At 42.7% G+C, this 17,438-nt stretch overlaps 1 protein-coding gene across 1 annotated transcript; it reads right to left on the bottom strand.

Moving 5' to 3' along the window:
• Positions 1–627: 627 nt before the first annotated feature.
• On the bottom strand, positions 628–16,882 carry LOC143610682 (WAT1-related protein At2g39510-like). The gene is made up of 7 exons (XM_077085089.1): positions 16,635–16,882; positions 16,447–16,509; positions 2,622–2,738; positions 2,216–2,462; positions 1,837–1,998; positions 1,066–1,217; positions 628–947 (listed from the first exon to the last, which is right to left on the bottom strand). The coding sequence occupies exons 1-7, from the start codon at positions 16,811–16,813 to the stop codon at positions 740–742; spliced, it is 1,128 nt and encodes a 375-aa protein (XP_076941204.1). The 5' UTR covers positions 16,814–16,882; the 3' UTR covers positions 628–739.
• Between the last annotated feature and the right edge of the window lie 556 nt (positions 16,883–17,438).

Genomic DNA, 17,438 nt, shown 5'->3' on the forward strand with positions numbered 1-17,438 from the left:
CACGTGGCCCACTCTCGGGCAACAACGTGTCCGAATAACATTCAAATATACAACACACCGAAACCTTATCTTAAAAACTTTGACATAGTACATAATGAAAAATCTCAACTCTTCCCATGCATGATCCACATATAGTATACGTATATTATATATGCACTTAGTGTTCCTTCCTTTTTCCTTTTGTTACAATATTATAGATCCCCTAACCCCATGTCTTTTGTATACCTTTAATTTCTTTTTCTAAGAATAATAAACAAGAATAATTAAACTTTTGCAATTGGTTTGATGTTAATTAACATTGACACATGTCTTTAGGGTGCAATACGGCTTCGTTATTATTGTTAAAAAATCATTAGTATCGTTATCAGCTTGCTCAAATAATTTATATTGTTATTATTTTTGTCTTTGCTTTTTAAGGATGCATGCGTGTACACGTGTGTAGACACGCACCGTAACCAAAAGTATACATATTGAGCATGTGTTAGAGAGGTAACTCGTATTATTATTATTATTATTATTATTATTATTATTGTCGTCGTTGTTATTATTTTTATTATTATTATTATTAACTCATAAAATTAATGTTGCAATAAAATTATCATAGATAATGTAAAGGAAATCCGTCATGACCCAATAGTTTGCAATAATATTCAATACAAAAACTTGTTTAGGAAATTGAAAGTCCAAAGTCAAATATATTACAATTGATTCATAGTCATTACTCTATATACCATTAACTTTAGTTGGCGGTTATTGCTATTGAAACACTATCCATTTCAAGCTTTCCAAATCTTGTGCTAGTAACTGTCATGGGTATCATCTGCTGATGATTAACTGGTGGAAGCTCATTCGGGTCACATTTCGAAGTTGGCGGCTGACTTTCATCCTTACTCTTGCCCCATATCACCAGGTATAGTCCCATAACAATCACAACTGCACCAAGAACCCTGCAAAATATTTAACATTCACTTTTTTGTTATTTACATATGTAATGTAACACAAGGATATTTTTGTTCTATTTTTGACTCTGGTGCAAAGGTTGATCCAAATATATTATATATGTACCTTCCCAAATTTAAACTTTCAGCCAAAACAATAGATCCTAAAACCGCAACGATAACCATGCTTAGAGGGTTAAAAGCAGTAACAAAAACAGGCCCTTTTGACTTCATTATTATTCCGGAAAGATAGTAACCCAATCCTGAACAGATTACACCCTGCATTTAAAGACGATCAAAGATCATATATATATGATTGAAGTTGATAAATCTTTCAATTAGACCATCTCCGATGGACGCCCTTCCACAAGGGCATGAACGGGTGGTTTTGGTGGGGTCGATTGGGATTTTAATTTTTATTTTCTTTTATAGTTGTTTGTTTACATGGTGTGGATTAATGACGTGCACACCATGCGTTTTAGTGACTAAACCATATTTGTTCTTAGTTTTAGATATTAGCAACCTAGCAAAATAACTAAATAAGTAATGTTTTTATTTTAAAACCAATAACTTATTATTTTTATTTCTTTTAAACAATAATTTAATTATACAAATTATTTTACCAACAAAGTATTTTATTAATAGGTTGTATAAGTTTTCATATAACTTGATTCTGTATAAAAACATCTTGACTAAGAAAAATAAACGTCGAAGGCAGTGATATAATGAAAATGTAAGGATTTTTAAAGATATTTTGTAAAGCTTGAGAGAAAATAGTTATTTTTGACAATGACTGGAAATTTAATGTGGCAGCCAATGCGACGCATATTTTTAGTGCTTTTAGCATTTTGCATTGGAGATATTATATGTATAATCATGATTTTCAAAAGTTTCTTACAACATAGACCATAGTCACAAGTCCAGCATCCAATTGTAACTTCCATGCTTCATTATGACCCTTTTCAGCTATAACAGTCACTATACCCCCTTGCAATGCACCTGCTGCACATATTAGAGTTGTAAGAGACAACTCTGCCGGGTATGACTTCAGTGTAATCGCCTGTAAAAAAACAAGTTCATTTCTTTAGTGTGACAATAATCATGTGATAACACTTGAAACTAACTATGGTAAGTAATTTTGATTTTCTGCTAATGAATTGGTTAGTTCACCAATAAAAAAAAAATAGGTATAACAAAAGACGTTAACTAGTTACGTCAAAATTTTGACCCTGAACTTATATAATAACTACGCAACCTATATTTAAATTTTTATTAACCTGGACAATGTAAAAGCAGCTCCATGACAAACAACCGGCTATGATCATCATCGAGCCCTTGATATTATCTCCGGGGCTCACATGGGTTGCGGACTGTTGTTGATGTTTCGTCGTTGAATCCTTGGTCCATGGCAAACCAATTGCAGGCCCCGCAACTACGGTCATTATCATGGCTCCTCCTACAGTCACTAGTGTTCCAACTATCTTCCCAATGCTATGTACTTTCTTGATATTCACCTTCTCCATCCTGCCCAAAATAACAAGTACTTTAAAGTGTGTGGATGGTTATTGACAACAAAGGGTAAAAGAGGGACTAGTTTTGTATAAGTAAGAAGTTTGATGGGTATAGAATGTAAATTATGTGCTTATGTGAATTGAACATCCATAATATATATAGAAACATTACCTGCATACCCAAGCCATGAGAAATGTCAAGGCAGGGATTATGTTGGTCATTGCGACTGCGAATGTGGCGGTTGTATACTTCATCCCCGCGTAATATAAGTTCTGATCGACAACCGGCCTGTATAAAAGTATGTCATATGGTTAACATAATAGTAAAGGAACATTAATTTGTTAATTAGCCGAGTTTACTGTCTAGTTATTATTATTTGATTTATCATATATGTTAGAGCATTCTTAACTGTTTCTTTGTCTCTATAATTACACTTAAAAACACTATTTTCTTTCTCATATACAATTAAATAATATTTTTTTTTACCTTTTTATCATTATTTTTTATATCTCCTTCACTCACAACTACTTTCAAATATATTAAAAATTAAATAGAGCATGAACAATATTTCTTCAAATTTACTCATCTCTTTAATATTATTCTTTCCTTCATGTACTTACAACCACTTACAATTCTCTAAAATTTTTTTAGAGATTTCTCTTATAAAAAGTTTAAAGTTGAAGAAGTGTGTATCGACTTACTTGTATACGATCAACGTTCCTCGGGTATGAGTGTGCTATATCACCGATGGTTTTCCGAGACACGAGTTCTTCCACCTACAAAACGAACAGCACCGTGAGCTTACCCCTCAGAAAGGGACAGAGGGGTCCTCTTTGGGGTAACCCTCCGGTGTGAGAATCAGATATTGTAGGAGAGGATAATCAGGATGTGAAAATGAGTAAAGGACTTAGAATATATTTTCTTGCCTGCCTCTAACTGTGGAGGTGGTGTGGTATTTATAGTATTAGGGTTTCCAATGATTAGGCTCAGACCCAATTAGGGCCTTTTGGCCTCCTCCTATTGCTTCGCGCCACGTGTACTTAGGACACCTGGTGCTTTTTCATTGATTATTCTCTGACCAAGGTATTTCACCTGACCCATGTGCCATCACGCGGTGGCACATGGGCTTTGCTGAGTTGTCCACCCTTCATTGGCAGCCGTCAACATCAGCACATTCTTTATTCCTTAAAAGATACCTTCTGGAAGGTTGTCTGATGAGTACAATCATGGTTGTCCTTATCCTGATTTGGATTAGACTATTGTCTCATTTGTTGTGTGTCGCTTACGCGCGGCCTTTATGCGCCTATCCCGGGGATGCGCAAGGTCTTCTCTTTATTCTCACACTAAATGTGTGTGTTGTGTGCATATGTGATATGCGCCACGCGCAGATGTTTCATGCGCTTGCGCATAGGTTTTGGCTTTGTGTCTTCATGACATCCTGATTTCAAGCCTCTTGTCTATATCTTGTGGGTTGACCCGCCCCGCTCGATGTTAAGGCTGGTACATACCCCTTCAAGCCCCCCCAGTCTAATGTGTGTCTTGTCTCGCGCGAGCGAGGTAAGATAGATATTAGACTTAATAGTTTGCTTTTTCAATAGGGCTTGTTTTTTCTTTTTCTTTTCTTGTACGCGCGTTGCGCGAAATTCCATCCCTTTGGTTAAAACGAATCGTCAATGCTCGTGGTTGGTTGGTGTTGACATGCATCAGAGATGGAGACGTTATGTGTCAGACCTTTCGTGTGCTCGAGGTGCTACAGTGGCTTTTCACGTCTCCTCATACAGTGTCAGGAACACGTGTCGCGCTTATGTTGACCTACGCCTGCGAGTGGGGGCGCGTGAGCGTAGATCTGATTATTACTTGTTTCTCTCTCTCTCTCCTGGGCCTATAAAACCAAACCTTTTGAACGGTTTTTTCTTCATCTCCACTGTCATTTTCAGAGCTTTTGCCTATCATTTACATTCCGATTAAGAGCTTTCGTCTTTGTCCCTGAATTCCGTGCTTAAAGTAACCATATTGTTCGATTCGCAATTGTATGTCTGATAACCTAGACACCACAATTTCCCCTAGTAAAGGCCATGTAAAATCAGTGGTTATGTCTGCTTTGAAGAAAACCGGCAAGGGTACTCGGGTTGCCGAGGCCTTGTCGGAGGAGGGAGGGAAGAACAAGGCGGTGAAGAGATGGGATGAGATTCCCTGCAAGTTGAAACAACCTGATTTTGATAATCTCGTCGCCTCTCAGGGTTTTCTCCCTGAGTATGGTTGTCTGCTCCCGGCGACCGAGCAAACGGCGGCGGATCCTCCCGCCGGCTATATCTCTTTATATTCTCACTTTTTCACCCACTGTAATCTTCGTCTTCCGATGACGAGGTTTATAGGTGCGCTCCTCCAATTTTACGGGATTCATATATCTCAAGTCCATCCCTGTGGATTAGTGCGCATGACTCATTTTGAGTTCATGTGCAAAGCTCAGCGCGAGGAGCCCACCCCTCGGCGCTTTCAATATTTTTATAAGCCGAAAATCCAAGATTCTTGGTTCTCATTCACACCACGCAGTCAGAAGGTTAAGTGCTGCACTGTTACCTTCAAAAGCCTTCATGACTGGGTTGAAAAATTCTTTTATATCAAGGCTGGCGTTATTCCCATTCGTATGACCATGCGCGCGATTACTTCCGCGCCCGCGGATGATGACGTTCTTAAGAATCCATCTGGCGCGTGGGTTAAAAAATTAACTGCTGAACCATCCCCCGCCAAGAATATTTGCGAGGAAGCGTTGGTGGGGGTTGGTATGAGCAAGAGGTGGACTGACAGCTAGACTGAGCCTGTCATCCATGTTGATGGCTCAGGTGGGTTGTTTGTTCATTGCATTAATTTTGCGCGAGTATAATTCGTTTTGCTGATATCACTTGTCTTGTTTTATGCAGAAAGCAAGGAATACATCCACGCCGTCTATGACGAGCATACAGAAGGTGGCTCTGTCGCCCTGAACGCTGGGGAAGTTGCTTTCCCTGATCGCTTCGATGATATGTTCATCCCTGTCGACTTAGAATTTTGCTTTGACAGCGATGCGCCTGGTAAGCCCTTGTATTTGTGTTTAGGCCCTTAGAATACCAAATTTGGTTTTAACATTTCTGTTGCGCGTATTGTAGATGCGCTCGCTAATTATGAGTTGGAGCCTGTGGAAGAGGGAGGGAAGGAGGCAGAAGCTGAAGCGCAAAAACTCAAGCGCAAGGCTAAAGGCAAAACTGGCGCAGGGGCCAGTAAAAAACAGAAAAAAGATGATGCCTCTGTTGCCCAGAATCTTCCTCCTACTCAAGTGAAGGGACTTGAGAAAACCAAGGGTTTTACTTCCAAGTTTTCCTCGTCTTCTTTGCCTCAAGGGGTGGGCAATCCTCCAGTCCACACGAGGTATGGTGCTGCCACCTCATCTCTGCGCGCGGCGGACAAGGGAAGCGGTGCTGCGCCTGCTGTTTCGTCTTCTCCAACAGGTATACTTTGTTTATATTTTGTGGTTTTATGAGCGTGATTCCGATAGAGTTATTAATGAAGCTTTGTTCACTCAAATGTTTGTAGAGCCGGCAACGTTGGTGGCTCAACCTCAGGCGCAGCAAGGTGCCAAGGCTATGCCGAAGGTTGTTTTGAAGTCCTCTGTTTTGCCCTCAAAAAGGGGGAAAATGGACTTCATGGCGATGCTTAATTCGCGGACTGCGGTGCGCCATGGTATTTATTGCGCTTTGATTGTCTGATTTTTTCCTTTAGTTCAAGTCATGAATCATTTCTCCTTGTTGGTTTTTTCATAAGAATTATAGCTGGCACACAAGCTGCTGGTGGCACTGCTAGCGCTGGCGCCGTTAGTTCTGACCCTGCTCCAACAAGTACTGAATCTCCCCTCATTGGGATCACTAAGGAGCAGGAGACTATTTTTCGCGCTGCTCTAACAGCGTCAAGACCTCCCTCACCTCCTCCTGTGCGCAGCCCTCCTCGTGAGACTATTTTTGATTCTTCCAAGTCGCAGGAGAAGAGACCTGTTATAGAGGATGATGAGGAGGTTAATTTTGAAAATTCTGATGGTGGCCGCGTAAGCCCTATAGCGCCACGAGATTTCGTGGCGCAGCCTTTTTCTCATGGGGCAGGCAGGAGCTCATCAGCTGGCGCTAATCTTTCTGCCGGTTCTCCTCAGGTATAAGTTTATTTTGCTCCGCTGTGCAGACTTCCAAATTAGTGTTTAGATAACTAAAACGTTTCTTTGCGTTGCTTTGTGTTTGTAGGGAGCCGATCACATATACCGCCTGAGCTGGAGTATCACTGAAGAGAGCTCATTCCAATCCTTGGGCGTATGTGAAGACTTTTGGGCTCACTCTGTTCCTCCAGCTGAAAGGAGGTTTCAAGAGGACCGCGCTCGCGTGGATTTGCTTAATGACCACCTTTTTGCTGGGTCTGCGTTTTTTGCTGCCTCCCAAGAGCTTCGCAATGATTATATAAAGGTACGTGATGCCCTTGCGGAGGCCAAGCAAGAGGCTAAGATTTCTGCTTGGAATCTTTCTGATGCCCGAGAGAAAGCTGAGAAACTCCAAGCAGAACTTAGTGAGAACCGGGCAAGTTCCAACGCTGCTTTTATGAAGCGCGGGCTTGAGCTGCAAGCTGCGCGGGAGAAACTGCAAGTGGCAGAGGCAGATGCGGCCAAGTATGCGCGTCGAGCGCGTGACCTGGAGTTGGCAGTGGAGGCGCATGACCAAACTATTGCGCAGGTTAATATTGAAAAATCTTTATTGGAGAGTGAGGTTGCGCGCCTGAAGAAAGAGCTCGATGCTGCGCGAGCGGAAAAGAATGAAGCCTTGGCGGCAGCAGCGTCTGACAAAGAAGAGCTAAAACAAGCCAAGGAAACTGTTAAGTTGTTAAACTCTCAAATCCCTGCTCTTGAGACGTCTGTTTCTTCCCTCGCGCAGGACCGTCAATGGCTGATTTCACAGGGTGTGACTCGTTGCGCTTATGCCATGAAATACTCAGACGAGTTTCAGACCCTTGTGATGGACTGTAATGTGGCGTCGCGCTTGGTGGGTCGGGCTGAGGGGTTTAAGGATGGTTATGAATATGGCATGCTAAAGAAGAATCCATCCGACTACCCTTATCAGCTCGACGCTGTCTGCGCTGACATGGCTGAGGTGGGGGAGAAGTACTTGAATACTCCAATTCCCATCCTTGAGCTGGTATTTTAACCTTAATGAGTTTACCTGACTTATTTTCATAATCTTTTGTACTTATACTGTTCCTTGTGACTTGCAGATAGCCGCGCTTGCTGACCAGCCCGATCTTGGCGCTTTAAAGAAATTACTTGATGAATGTGAAGGGACTGGTGGCAATGATGATGGCGCGGGCAACGCTACCTCTGCCAGCGGCTCTGGCGTGGCCAAAGGACCTACTCCTGACGCTATCATGACAGAAGACGACTATATTCAAGACGAACAGCTTGATTATGGTAAGTTTGGAGATGACGAGGAGCGGATTGCGCCAGATGCTGAGGGAGGAAATAATGATGAGGAAGATGAAGAGCCTGATATTAACATAGAGACTTGAAAAGCCCTTCTTGTTTTTTTTTTGTTTGTAGTTTTTACCTCATCATTTGTAAATTTGTAAACTTCTATGTTTCGGAATGAAATTTTGTTTTTCCCTTATTCGCATCTTGCGCATTCCCAATTCATCTCTTTATATTGCATGTGTGTGCTTGTTGAATATAAGGTATGCTTACACATTGAAACTTGAACAAGGTTGTAAGGAAATTATTTTTACTTAATCCTTAACAGTTGTCATATTTCAAGTTATTTTGCGATATTCTGAATATGCTGACACGTGCCTTGGCATTTCATTATTCCTCTTTTGCGCGACGTTATCGTGCATTTATTATAGGGAATTATGAATGAGTTTTTTAGCCTTTACGTGTCAGTATGTGTTACTCTGCCTATATCCATTATAATCCTATGCGCGGCCCCGACCTGAGACCTTAACAACTATGCTTTGGCATGTGCTTTGCCTTAGTTGTGCTTAGGTATTTTTATGGTCCAGCTGCGCAATACGTAGGATGGATGCTATGAGTAATTTGAGCTAAGGCTCATATTATTGGGCCTGACGTTTTAGAGTTAAAACTCGTTAACGCGTCTGAGCTTGAAGCTCGCGCATGTATGTTTTACTTCGTTTTATTTTTAGTTTGATGTCAATACAATGTTGTCATATTGCTCAAAATTAATAAAGGGAAGTGTGAAACATGTATGCAAAAGGTAATAGAACGCATAGAGCGTATCATTATTCATAATGGCTTAAAAATCCTTAATTACAAACTTGACAACTTTTACATGAAACATTTTCTAAGTTGTGCTGCGTTCCATGTGCGCGGGATCTTCTTTCCATTTAAATCTTTTAAAGCGTATGCGCCTTTTCCCAATTCTTCCGAGACTTGATAAGGTCCCTCCCAGTTGGGAGACATCTTTCCCGGGGGTATTGCGCGACTAGCTTCATTGTTCCGAAGGACAAAATCATTCTTCTTGAAGTGGCATTCTTTCACGCGCTGATTGTAGTATTTTTCTAGCTTTTTCTTGTATTTGGCTTCACCGATGATAGCCGCCTCTCTGCGTCCCTTAAGTAAATTGAGATCCAACCTCTTTTCTTGCTCGTTATCCGTCTTACTCATCATGAGCACTCTATAGGATGGGCATCCAATCTCTGCTGGAATCATAGCCTCCGTTCAATAGGTTAGGCTGAACGGGGACTCGCCATTGCTGGTTTTGCTTAATGTCCTGTGCGCCCACAGGACATTAGGTAACTCCTTGACCCATGCATGGGACTCTCCCTCCAACCTTTTCTTCAGCCCATTCAGCAAGCTTTGGTCCGCGCGTTCCACTTGGCCATTCCCTTGAGGGTGGTATACTGAAGTGAAGACCTGATTGATGTGCAATTCCTTGAACTAACTGGATATCTTCCTGTCAGTGAATTGTTTGGCATTGTCGTTCACGATTTCCATGGGCAGGCCAAAACGGCATACGATGTGACTCCATATAAATTGCTTCATTGCCTCGGCTGTGATTTTTGCCAGTGGCTTGGCTTCAACCCATTTTGTGAAATAGTCTACTGCCACTACCAAAAACTTTACTCGCCCTGGCGCTTGTGGTAAGGGACCCACAATATCGATTGCCCACTTGTGGAAAGGCCATGCAGAGGTCACCGGAATCAAGTTGTTCTTTGGCCGCATGGTATTTGGCGCATAGCTCTGACACGCTTTGCATTTTTGGATCTCTTTTAACGCGTCCAAGTACATGCCTGGCCAATAGTAACCTGCGTTCATTGCCTTGGCGATCATCATGCGCGGGCCAGCATGTATTCCACAGATTCCTTCGTGTATCTCTCTGATCACATAGCTTGCTTCCTCAGCGTCTAGGCATTTCATGAGTGGTCCAAGATAAGAGCGTCGATATAACGTACCATCGAGCATTTCGTAGTTCTGCGACTTGTGTCTTATCTTCCTCGCCTGTGCGCGATCGTCTGGTACCTTTCCCTCCTTCAAGAATTCCATTATTGGAGTTATCCATGATGAAGGTGTTGTATGAATTACAAGAACAGACTTCGCTCCCACTGACGGGTTTCTCATTACTTCAACCCTGACATCTTTGCCAAAATGATCGAAGCTGGTTGATGCCATCTTGCTTAGCGCGTCGGCAGACTTATTTTCACTGCGCGGAATGTGTATGATTCTGAAAAAGTCAAATTGTTCGGTGAGTTTCTTCGCCTGCTCTAGATACAGAGGCATGGTGTTCTCCTTGGCATCATAAAGGCCATTGACTTGTGCTGCTACCAGGTATGAATCTACATGAGCCTCTAGCTTTTTAACTCGGAACTTGTGCGCGATGCGCAAACAGCCAGCAGGGCTTCATACTCAGCTTCATTGTTGGTGCTCTTGAAATCCAACCTGATTGCGTAAGTATACTCATGATTTTCTGGATCCACCAGTTTGAGGCCTGCGCCGGACCCTTCGTTGTTTGAAGCTCCATCAGTGAATAATCTCCAAATGTTTTCTTCATTATTGGCTTGCGGAGGGTCTACTTCGCGCTGAGCCTCTTCGACTTTTCCTTCAGGGATTTCTGCGATGAAATCAGCTAAGACTTGTCCCTTGATTGCTGGACGAGGCTTATAGGTGATCGTGTGCTCCCCTAATTCCAGCGCCCATTTTGTCAGCCTTCCTGAGAGCGCGGGACGTCGCAAGACTTGCTGGATGTTGTAATCAGTCAGGACTTCAATAGGATGACCATTGAAATATCTGTGAAGCTTGCGCGACGCATGCGTTAGTGATAAAACTAACTTTTCTATGATGGTGTAGCGCGTCTCAGGATCTGTCAGTACCCGACTTACATAATAAATTGGTGTTTGGATTCCCTTGCGATCCACCAATAATACTGCGCCAATGGCGCGCTCTCCTGCTGACAGGTACAACGTTAAAGTTTCACCAGGTAGTGGGGCTGTGAGCGCAGGCAAATTTATCAGACATTCTTTTATCTCACTGAAAGCTTGCTCGGCCTCAGGCGTCCACTTGAATTGGCTTTTCTTTAAGCAATTTCTCAATGTGTTAATGAATGGGGTAGATTTGCTTGCATGGTTTGCTAGGAACCTGTTAATTGATACCAATCTACCATTCAACTTTTGAACTTCCTTCATGGTAGATGGTGAGGGCATGCCGAGGATAGCCTCCACCTTCTCTGGGTTCACCTTGAAACCATCCTTGGTGACCATTACGCCGAGAAATTTCCCTTCTTCCACGCCGAATGTGCATTTGCTCGGGTTGAGCTTCATGTTTACTTCCTTTAGGCGCCGAAGGGTTTCTTCGATGTCTTTGAGCATTTGTTTTTCCTCCCTACTTTTAATCACCAAATCATCCACGTAGACTTCTACGTTTTTTCCAATCTGCTCGTTGAAAATTGCATCCATGAGTCTTTGGTAAGTGGCTCCTGCATTCTTCAAACCAAAGGGCATTTTTGTGTAGCAGAAAACACCCTTGTCAGTTCTGAAAGCAGTCTTGTCTTCATCCTGTGGTGCCATTTGAATTTGGTGATAGCCCTTATAGGCATCCAGGAAACATTTGAGCTTAAATGGCACCATAGAGTCCACCTTCATGTCAATTTTTGGGAGGGGGTAACAATCTTTTGGACACGCCTTGTTGAGGTCCCTGAAATCAATGCACATTCTCCATGACCCATTGCTCTTCTTTACCATCACAGGATTGGCTACCCATGTTTGATATCGTATTGGGCGAATGATATTCGCGCGCAGTAGATCTTCTACTTGCTCATTCATGGCCTCTGTCTTCTCGTCTCCCATGACTCTTTTCTTTTGAGCAATTGGCTCCACAGACTTGAATGTGTTTAGAGAATGCTGCGCCAGGTCTCACGGAACCCCAGTCATATCAGAATGTTGCCACGCGAAGACTGACATATACGTTGTGAACAATCTTTTCATTCTCACTCTTGTGTCATCTGATATCGTAGCTCCGATTGTGATTGTTTATTCTGGGAATTTTGGGTTGAGAATCCATTCCTCTGGCGCGTTGTTTGCCACTGGAAGCTTCATTCTCCCCTCTTGAGGTATACTTATTACTGCGCATAAATGATCTCGGTACACAAATGTTACTCCTGTTGGTGTTGGGAACCCCAACGCGCCATGCGCTGGTGACGGTATGGCGTTGAATTGGGCAATCGTTCCTCTACCCAAGATCATACTATGGCTTGAAGTGGTGGGCAAGACCAGGAAGTTGACAATTTCAGCTCGCTTGTGCTTCTCATCCCCCATAGTTAGTTCGAATTGTATCTGACCTAGGGGGTGAATAATTTCGTTTGGACTCATAAATCAAACTCCTATTGATTGGGAAATGCTCAAAGGTTCTTGTTCAAATGCCAAATCCCTTAGATGACTCACCATCCTCTGAAATACCCAATTCGGTACATTATGACAAGCTTAGCCCCCATGACTGGAATACTGCCTTTTACCTGTACAAAGCCATAAGCAGTACTCCCCCTTAAAGGCATTTGGTTGGTTTGCTATTGATATAGATTAAAGACCGAACCTTTCTGCGAAAGCGTTACGGAAATGATCTACCTTTCGAATTTTGATCTTGACATGTCGGTGGTTTTTAACCGTAGCCTTCTTGCCCTAACCGAAGTCCAGGAACGGATCCTTTTGCCTGGAATGACTGAGGTCAAATGACACATTAGGCGGTAGCCATTCAAAAGCCCAAGAGACGATGCCCTAGTTTGATACCTGATGACTTGCCCTACTTTTTGTCTAAACCGGTTGATTGAATGTTTGAGGTAGGGCCTTCTTTGCCAAAGTAATGGGGCCCTTCCAATAGGAAGAAGGACGCTGAGACAAGGAACTTCACTTCGACGCTGGGTAACACTTCCTCCATCTTTGGAATTGAATCACTAGTAGCAGAAGGAGGCAAGTAACTGATTAAGAAAGGCATGAGTTTCCCTTTTCCAAGTAAGTTATGGAAAAAAGTGATTATTAGCTTTCACCCTTTCTCCGCTTCAAAAGGAGCCGAAGATCTTTAAAGAACTTAATACTTTTTAGACGGCCCTAAGGAAAGAAGTACAGGAGCTGAAGTCGATTCGCCAACAGAGAAGGGGGTCGGACATGAATACGATTCGCGGACAAGAAACATAATCAAGGCAGATGCCAAGAAGTGGGCAAGGAACTTCCTTAGGGACCTGTAGTCTTTACTTCCTTTGGAGGCTCTGCGGGGATAATAAGGGCTTTAGTTGTTGAAGAAAATGTCCCGATGAACCTTTATTCGCACTTTATGTCGCTAACCCGTGGCGGACAGAGCTAGCAGGTGACGGTAAAGGTACCTCCACATTTCGAACCTCGGGAGAGAAGGACGTTGATCGAGCTGAGACACCCGAGATTGGTGCACTCACAACTTCGAGCCTTGCTTGGTCTGCTGGATCCAACTTCCTGAAACATTGCTCATACATGATGTCTGACTCACTACCGGTGTCCACCAGGATTCTTGACACCTCATAATGAGCGATGTGTGCAGTGATGACTAGGGGACTGCTGATAGACGGGCCTCCTCTGATTCTTGGAAAGATTACTTGTTGCTAGCGCCAATCCCCTTGGATTTGCGCGCTTCTCTTCCTCGATCCTTGCCCTTGCCTTCTTCCTTCAGCTACATAGATTCTTTTGAATTTTTTACTGGCTGAGGCTCCGTCTGGTTGTTCGTTCTCTGGTCTTGGATTTTTTACCAGGTGAGCCAACTTGCCTGATTTCACATCTTTTTCGATCGCATCCTTCAAATGATGGCATGCATCGGTGTTGTGCCCTGTGGATTTGTGAAACTCACAATATTTGTCACTGTTCGGTGGTCCCTTATGGAGTAATGGCCTGGGATTTTTAAACTGGACATTCTCTGTGCTTAACACTTGCGAAGGCGTTTTGGTGAGGGGAGTCCATATTCTTGGTAGAGGTTTGTTAGGCTCTCTGCCGCCTTCTTTCTTGTCACCTTCTCCGCGATTAAGAATGTCTTTTTGGGGTTGGGGTGAACTTTGTTGCGCTTGCTTTTCTGCAGGAGAATAATTGGTTTGCTGCAACCTGGACCATACGGAGTTTTGTTTGCCCCTCCTTTCCTTGTTGCGTGGTGCTTTTGTTTGATGCCCTTTATCTCTTGCTCTGTCTTGGGCAATTTGTTTTTCATTTCGCGCGAAGACTCGCGATGCTTCCATAAGCTTAGCCCAAGTGGTTGGCATGCCTTCTCTACTCACGAGAGCTCTGCGGAGTTGATCACTGCGCGCACCTTGTATAAAGGCCACGTGCAAGAGTTGTTCAGTGATGCCTCCAATTGCAAGAGATTCCTGATTGAAACGAGTTATGTAGTCTTCAATGGTTTCATCATTCCTGCGTACGTAGTGCATGATGTCATCGGGGTCGCGCGCGTGTGTCTGCGCTGCTGTACAAAGTGAGCCTGGAACTTTTCCAATAGCTCTTCGAACCCATCGATTTGTCCTGTCGGCAAGCTTTCGAACCAGACACGCGCTGCACCCGTGAGGCAGCGAGCAAACATGTGACACCATGTTGGCATCGTCCAGCTTTCTAAGTTTCCAGTGTTATAAAAACCTTGTAAGAAATCATCTGGATCTGTTGTACCATCGTACTTGCCTAAACCACTTGGCATCTTGGTTTTGTGTTGGATGGGAGCCTTCGCAATGCGCTCAGCGAATTTTGAATGTTTTACCAAGATGTTGGCCAATATGGTGTGGATACGTCCACTTGCCCTTTCGCTTGTGGGTTGTATGGTGTGTATAAATCCATATCAGCTTTGGCTCCATGTGCTATGTGCATGTGTGTGCGAAGCTGTGAACCTCCTGCATGAGTATCTCGCGTCTTCTTCATGCTGTGCACCTCTTCCTCATCACTAATATCAGCTTGTTCGGTGTGAACAGAATAACCGTCTTCCAGCGCGCGCGTCCTTTTTGTTGTTCCTTGCATGGTTTGTTTATCAAATGCGAGCCTTTGTGTTAAATCGGCTAACTTTTTGTGTTTTACCAACTCATTGTATTTGTCCATTAAACGCCGTTGTTCGTTTATGAGCCATTCCTTAGGGTCATTGGTTTCAACTTCCGGGCCCATTGGTCCTTTTTGTTTTGTACCAGTCAGATTTTGGAACGTGAGATCGTCTGGGGGAGTTTCAGTTTGACTATGAGGTGTTGTGTTGAAGGGATGGTTACTGGTGGTGCGCGCAGTGTCACGCGGCGCCCTCAGAAACTGATGTCCCTCATTAACATCCTCAAGCTCATTATCCTCCAGAACTTGATCGTTGTTTCGAACACCGGAAACCATGGTGAAGATTTTCAGAGAGAAAATTGATGAAATAGTGGTTTTGTTGCCGTTGTAACAGGTGATGGCGCCAATGAAGAAACGTGTATCGACTTACTTGTATACGATCAACGTTCCTCGGGTACGAGTGTGCTATATCACCGATGGTTTTCCGAGACACGAGTTCTTCCACCTACAAAACGAACAGCACCGTGAGCTTACCCCTCAGAAAGGGACAGAGGGGTCCTCTTTGGGGTAACCCTCCGGTGTGAGAACCAGATATTGTAGGAGAGGATAATCAGGATGTGAAAATGAGTAAAGGACTTAGAATATATTTTCTTGCCTGCCTCCAACTGTGGAGGTGGTGTGGTATTTATAGTATCAGGGTTTCCAATGATTGGGCTCAGACCCAATTAGGGCCTTTTTGGCCTCCTCCTATTGCTTCGCGCCACGTGTACTTAGGACACCTGGTGCTTTTTCATTGATTATTCTCTGACCAAGGTATTTCACCTGACCCATGTGCCATCACGCGGTGGCACATGGGCTTTGCTGAGTTGTCCACCCTTCATTGGCAGCTGTCAACATCAGCACATTCTTTATTCCTTAAAAGATACCTTCTGGAAGGTTGTCTGATGAGTACAATCATGGTTGTCCTTATCCTGATTTGGATTAGACTATTGTCTCATTTGTTGTGTGTCGCTTACGCGCGGCCTTTATGCGCCTATCCCGGGGATGCGCAAGGTCTTCTCTTTATTCTCACACTAAATGTGTGTGTTGTGTGCATATGTGATATGCGCCACGCGCAGATGTTTCATGCGCTTGCGCATAGGTTTTGGCTTTTTGTCTTTATGACATCCTGATTTCAAGCCTCTTGTCTATATCTTGTGGGTTGACCCGCCCCGCTCGATGTTAAGGCGGGTACATACCCCTTCAAAAGTACCTGCTGAGAATGCTCTTACTCATTATTCTCTATAATTTGAGTTATGATAACTATTTACATTTTTAATATTATCTCATTTTCTTGTAATTCATGACTAAGTTACACTCCTAAATTTCAAGATATATATGAATCATGATTAATCAATACATATTGTTAAACCGTGAAATCATAATTCTTTCAACATTATTAGCTTCAAGAGAAATAGAAACATACTCTAGAAAGCCTAGCAACATTATCTTGAGGAAGATTGAAAATGTCAACTTTGGCCTTCCTTTCCTGTCATTATACAGATGTCAAATACATGGTTGCAAAAGTCGCTAGAGCGCTTTCAACATTATATATGTGTACAAATATATATAGAAAGATAAACGCAAATCTCGAGAGAGAAAGAGAAAGACAACCTTTCGAAGATGAGAGCGAAAGGAGCCATAACAAGGGCAGCAATGAGGTTTCGATACGTGGCGAAAGTATAGTGATTCATGCCTTGGTTAAGAGCAGCTTTGGCAATTATGACCAACCCTGCATTCCCAAATTGCAAGAAAATGACATACAAATAAGGCTTTAGTTTTTCAAATGTCATCTTGTTTTGATATTTTAGCACTCTCTATCTATGTTTGTGTGTTGTGTCTGTTTTTGGTGTGTAGAATTAAATGGGAACTAGGCTATATATATACCATACCAGTAGGCAGTAGGCTCATGTATTTAATTTGCATGTCATGGGGAAGACCTCCACGGTCACTAATGGAATCAGAAATGGAAACCAATTTAATTACTTTATAATAATAAAAGTTGCACCACTTGTATATGCATATAGTAAAGCTAATCAATCAAAGAGATCTTTTCATAAAACAAGGGTGATATCATATTGTTTCTTTTATCATTTCCCACTAACTACAAGTATTGGCAAACATACTATCTTGTCTTATACCTTTGAGTGAGTCGCATACACCTTATTGTGTTTCCAAAATACAACAAAATTCAAAAGTTAACCAGATACAATGCCTACTAAAGCCAAGACGCGCGTATCTTATGATAACACTTTATCGTATTATTAAAATTAAGTTTTGCCTAGCTAATTTGTTGTTTGTGTTGGTGCATGTTTTGTAACAGATGATCTTTTGTGTTTGTTAGAATTGAGAGCAACGGTCAAAGGGGAGTCTGTTGGTGCATTTTGTGACCGTCGCTATGCAATTCTGTTCAGCAGA

This window comes from Bidens hawaiensis, unplaced genomic scaffold (assembly GCF_021521415.1).
Source record: "Bidens hawaiensis isolate Kalapana, Puna unplaced genomic scaffold, B.hawaiensis_p1.1 tig00027557_1, whole genome shotgun sequence".
NCBI classification, from domain to species: Eukaryota; Viridiplantae; Streptophyta; class Magnoliopsida; order Asterales; family Asteraceae; genus Bidens; species Bidens hawaiensis.

Bases quoted from the DNA above. Each gene is read 5' to 3' on its own strand.
- LOC143610682 (XM_077085089.1), bottom strand. From the start codon at position 16,813: ATGACATTTGAAAAACTAAAGCCTTATTTGTATGTCATTTTCTTGCAA. The intron at 16,510-16,634 runs GTTGTCTTTCTC...GTATAATGACAG, and splicing joins TTCGCTCTCATCTTCGAAAG to GAAAGGAAGGCCAAAGTTGA. The intron at 948-1,065 runs GTACATATATAA...AATATTTTGCAG, and splicing joins GAAAGTTTAAATTTGGGAAG to GGTTCTTGGTGCAGTTGTGA.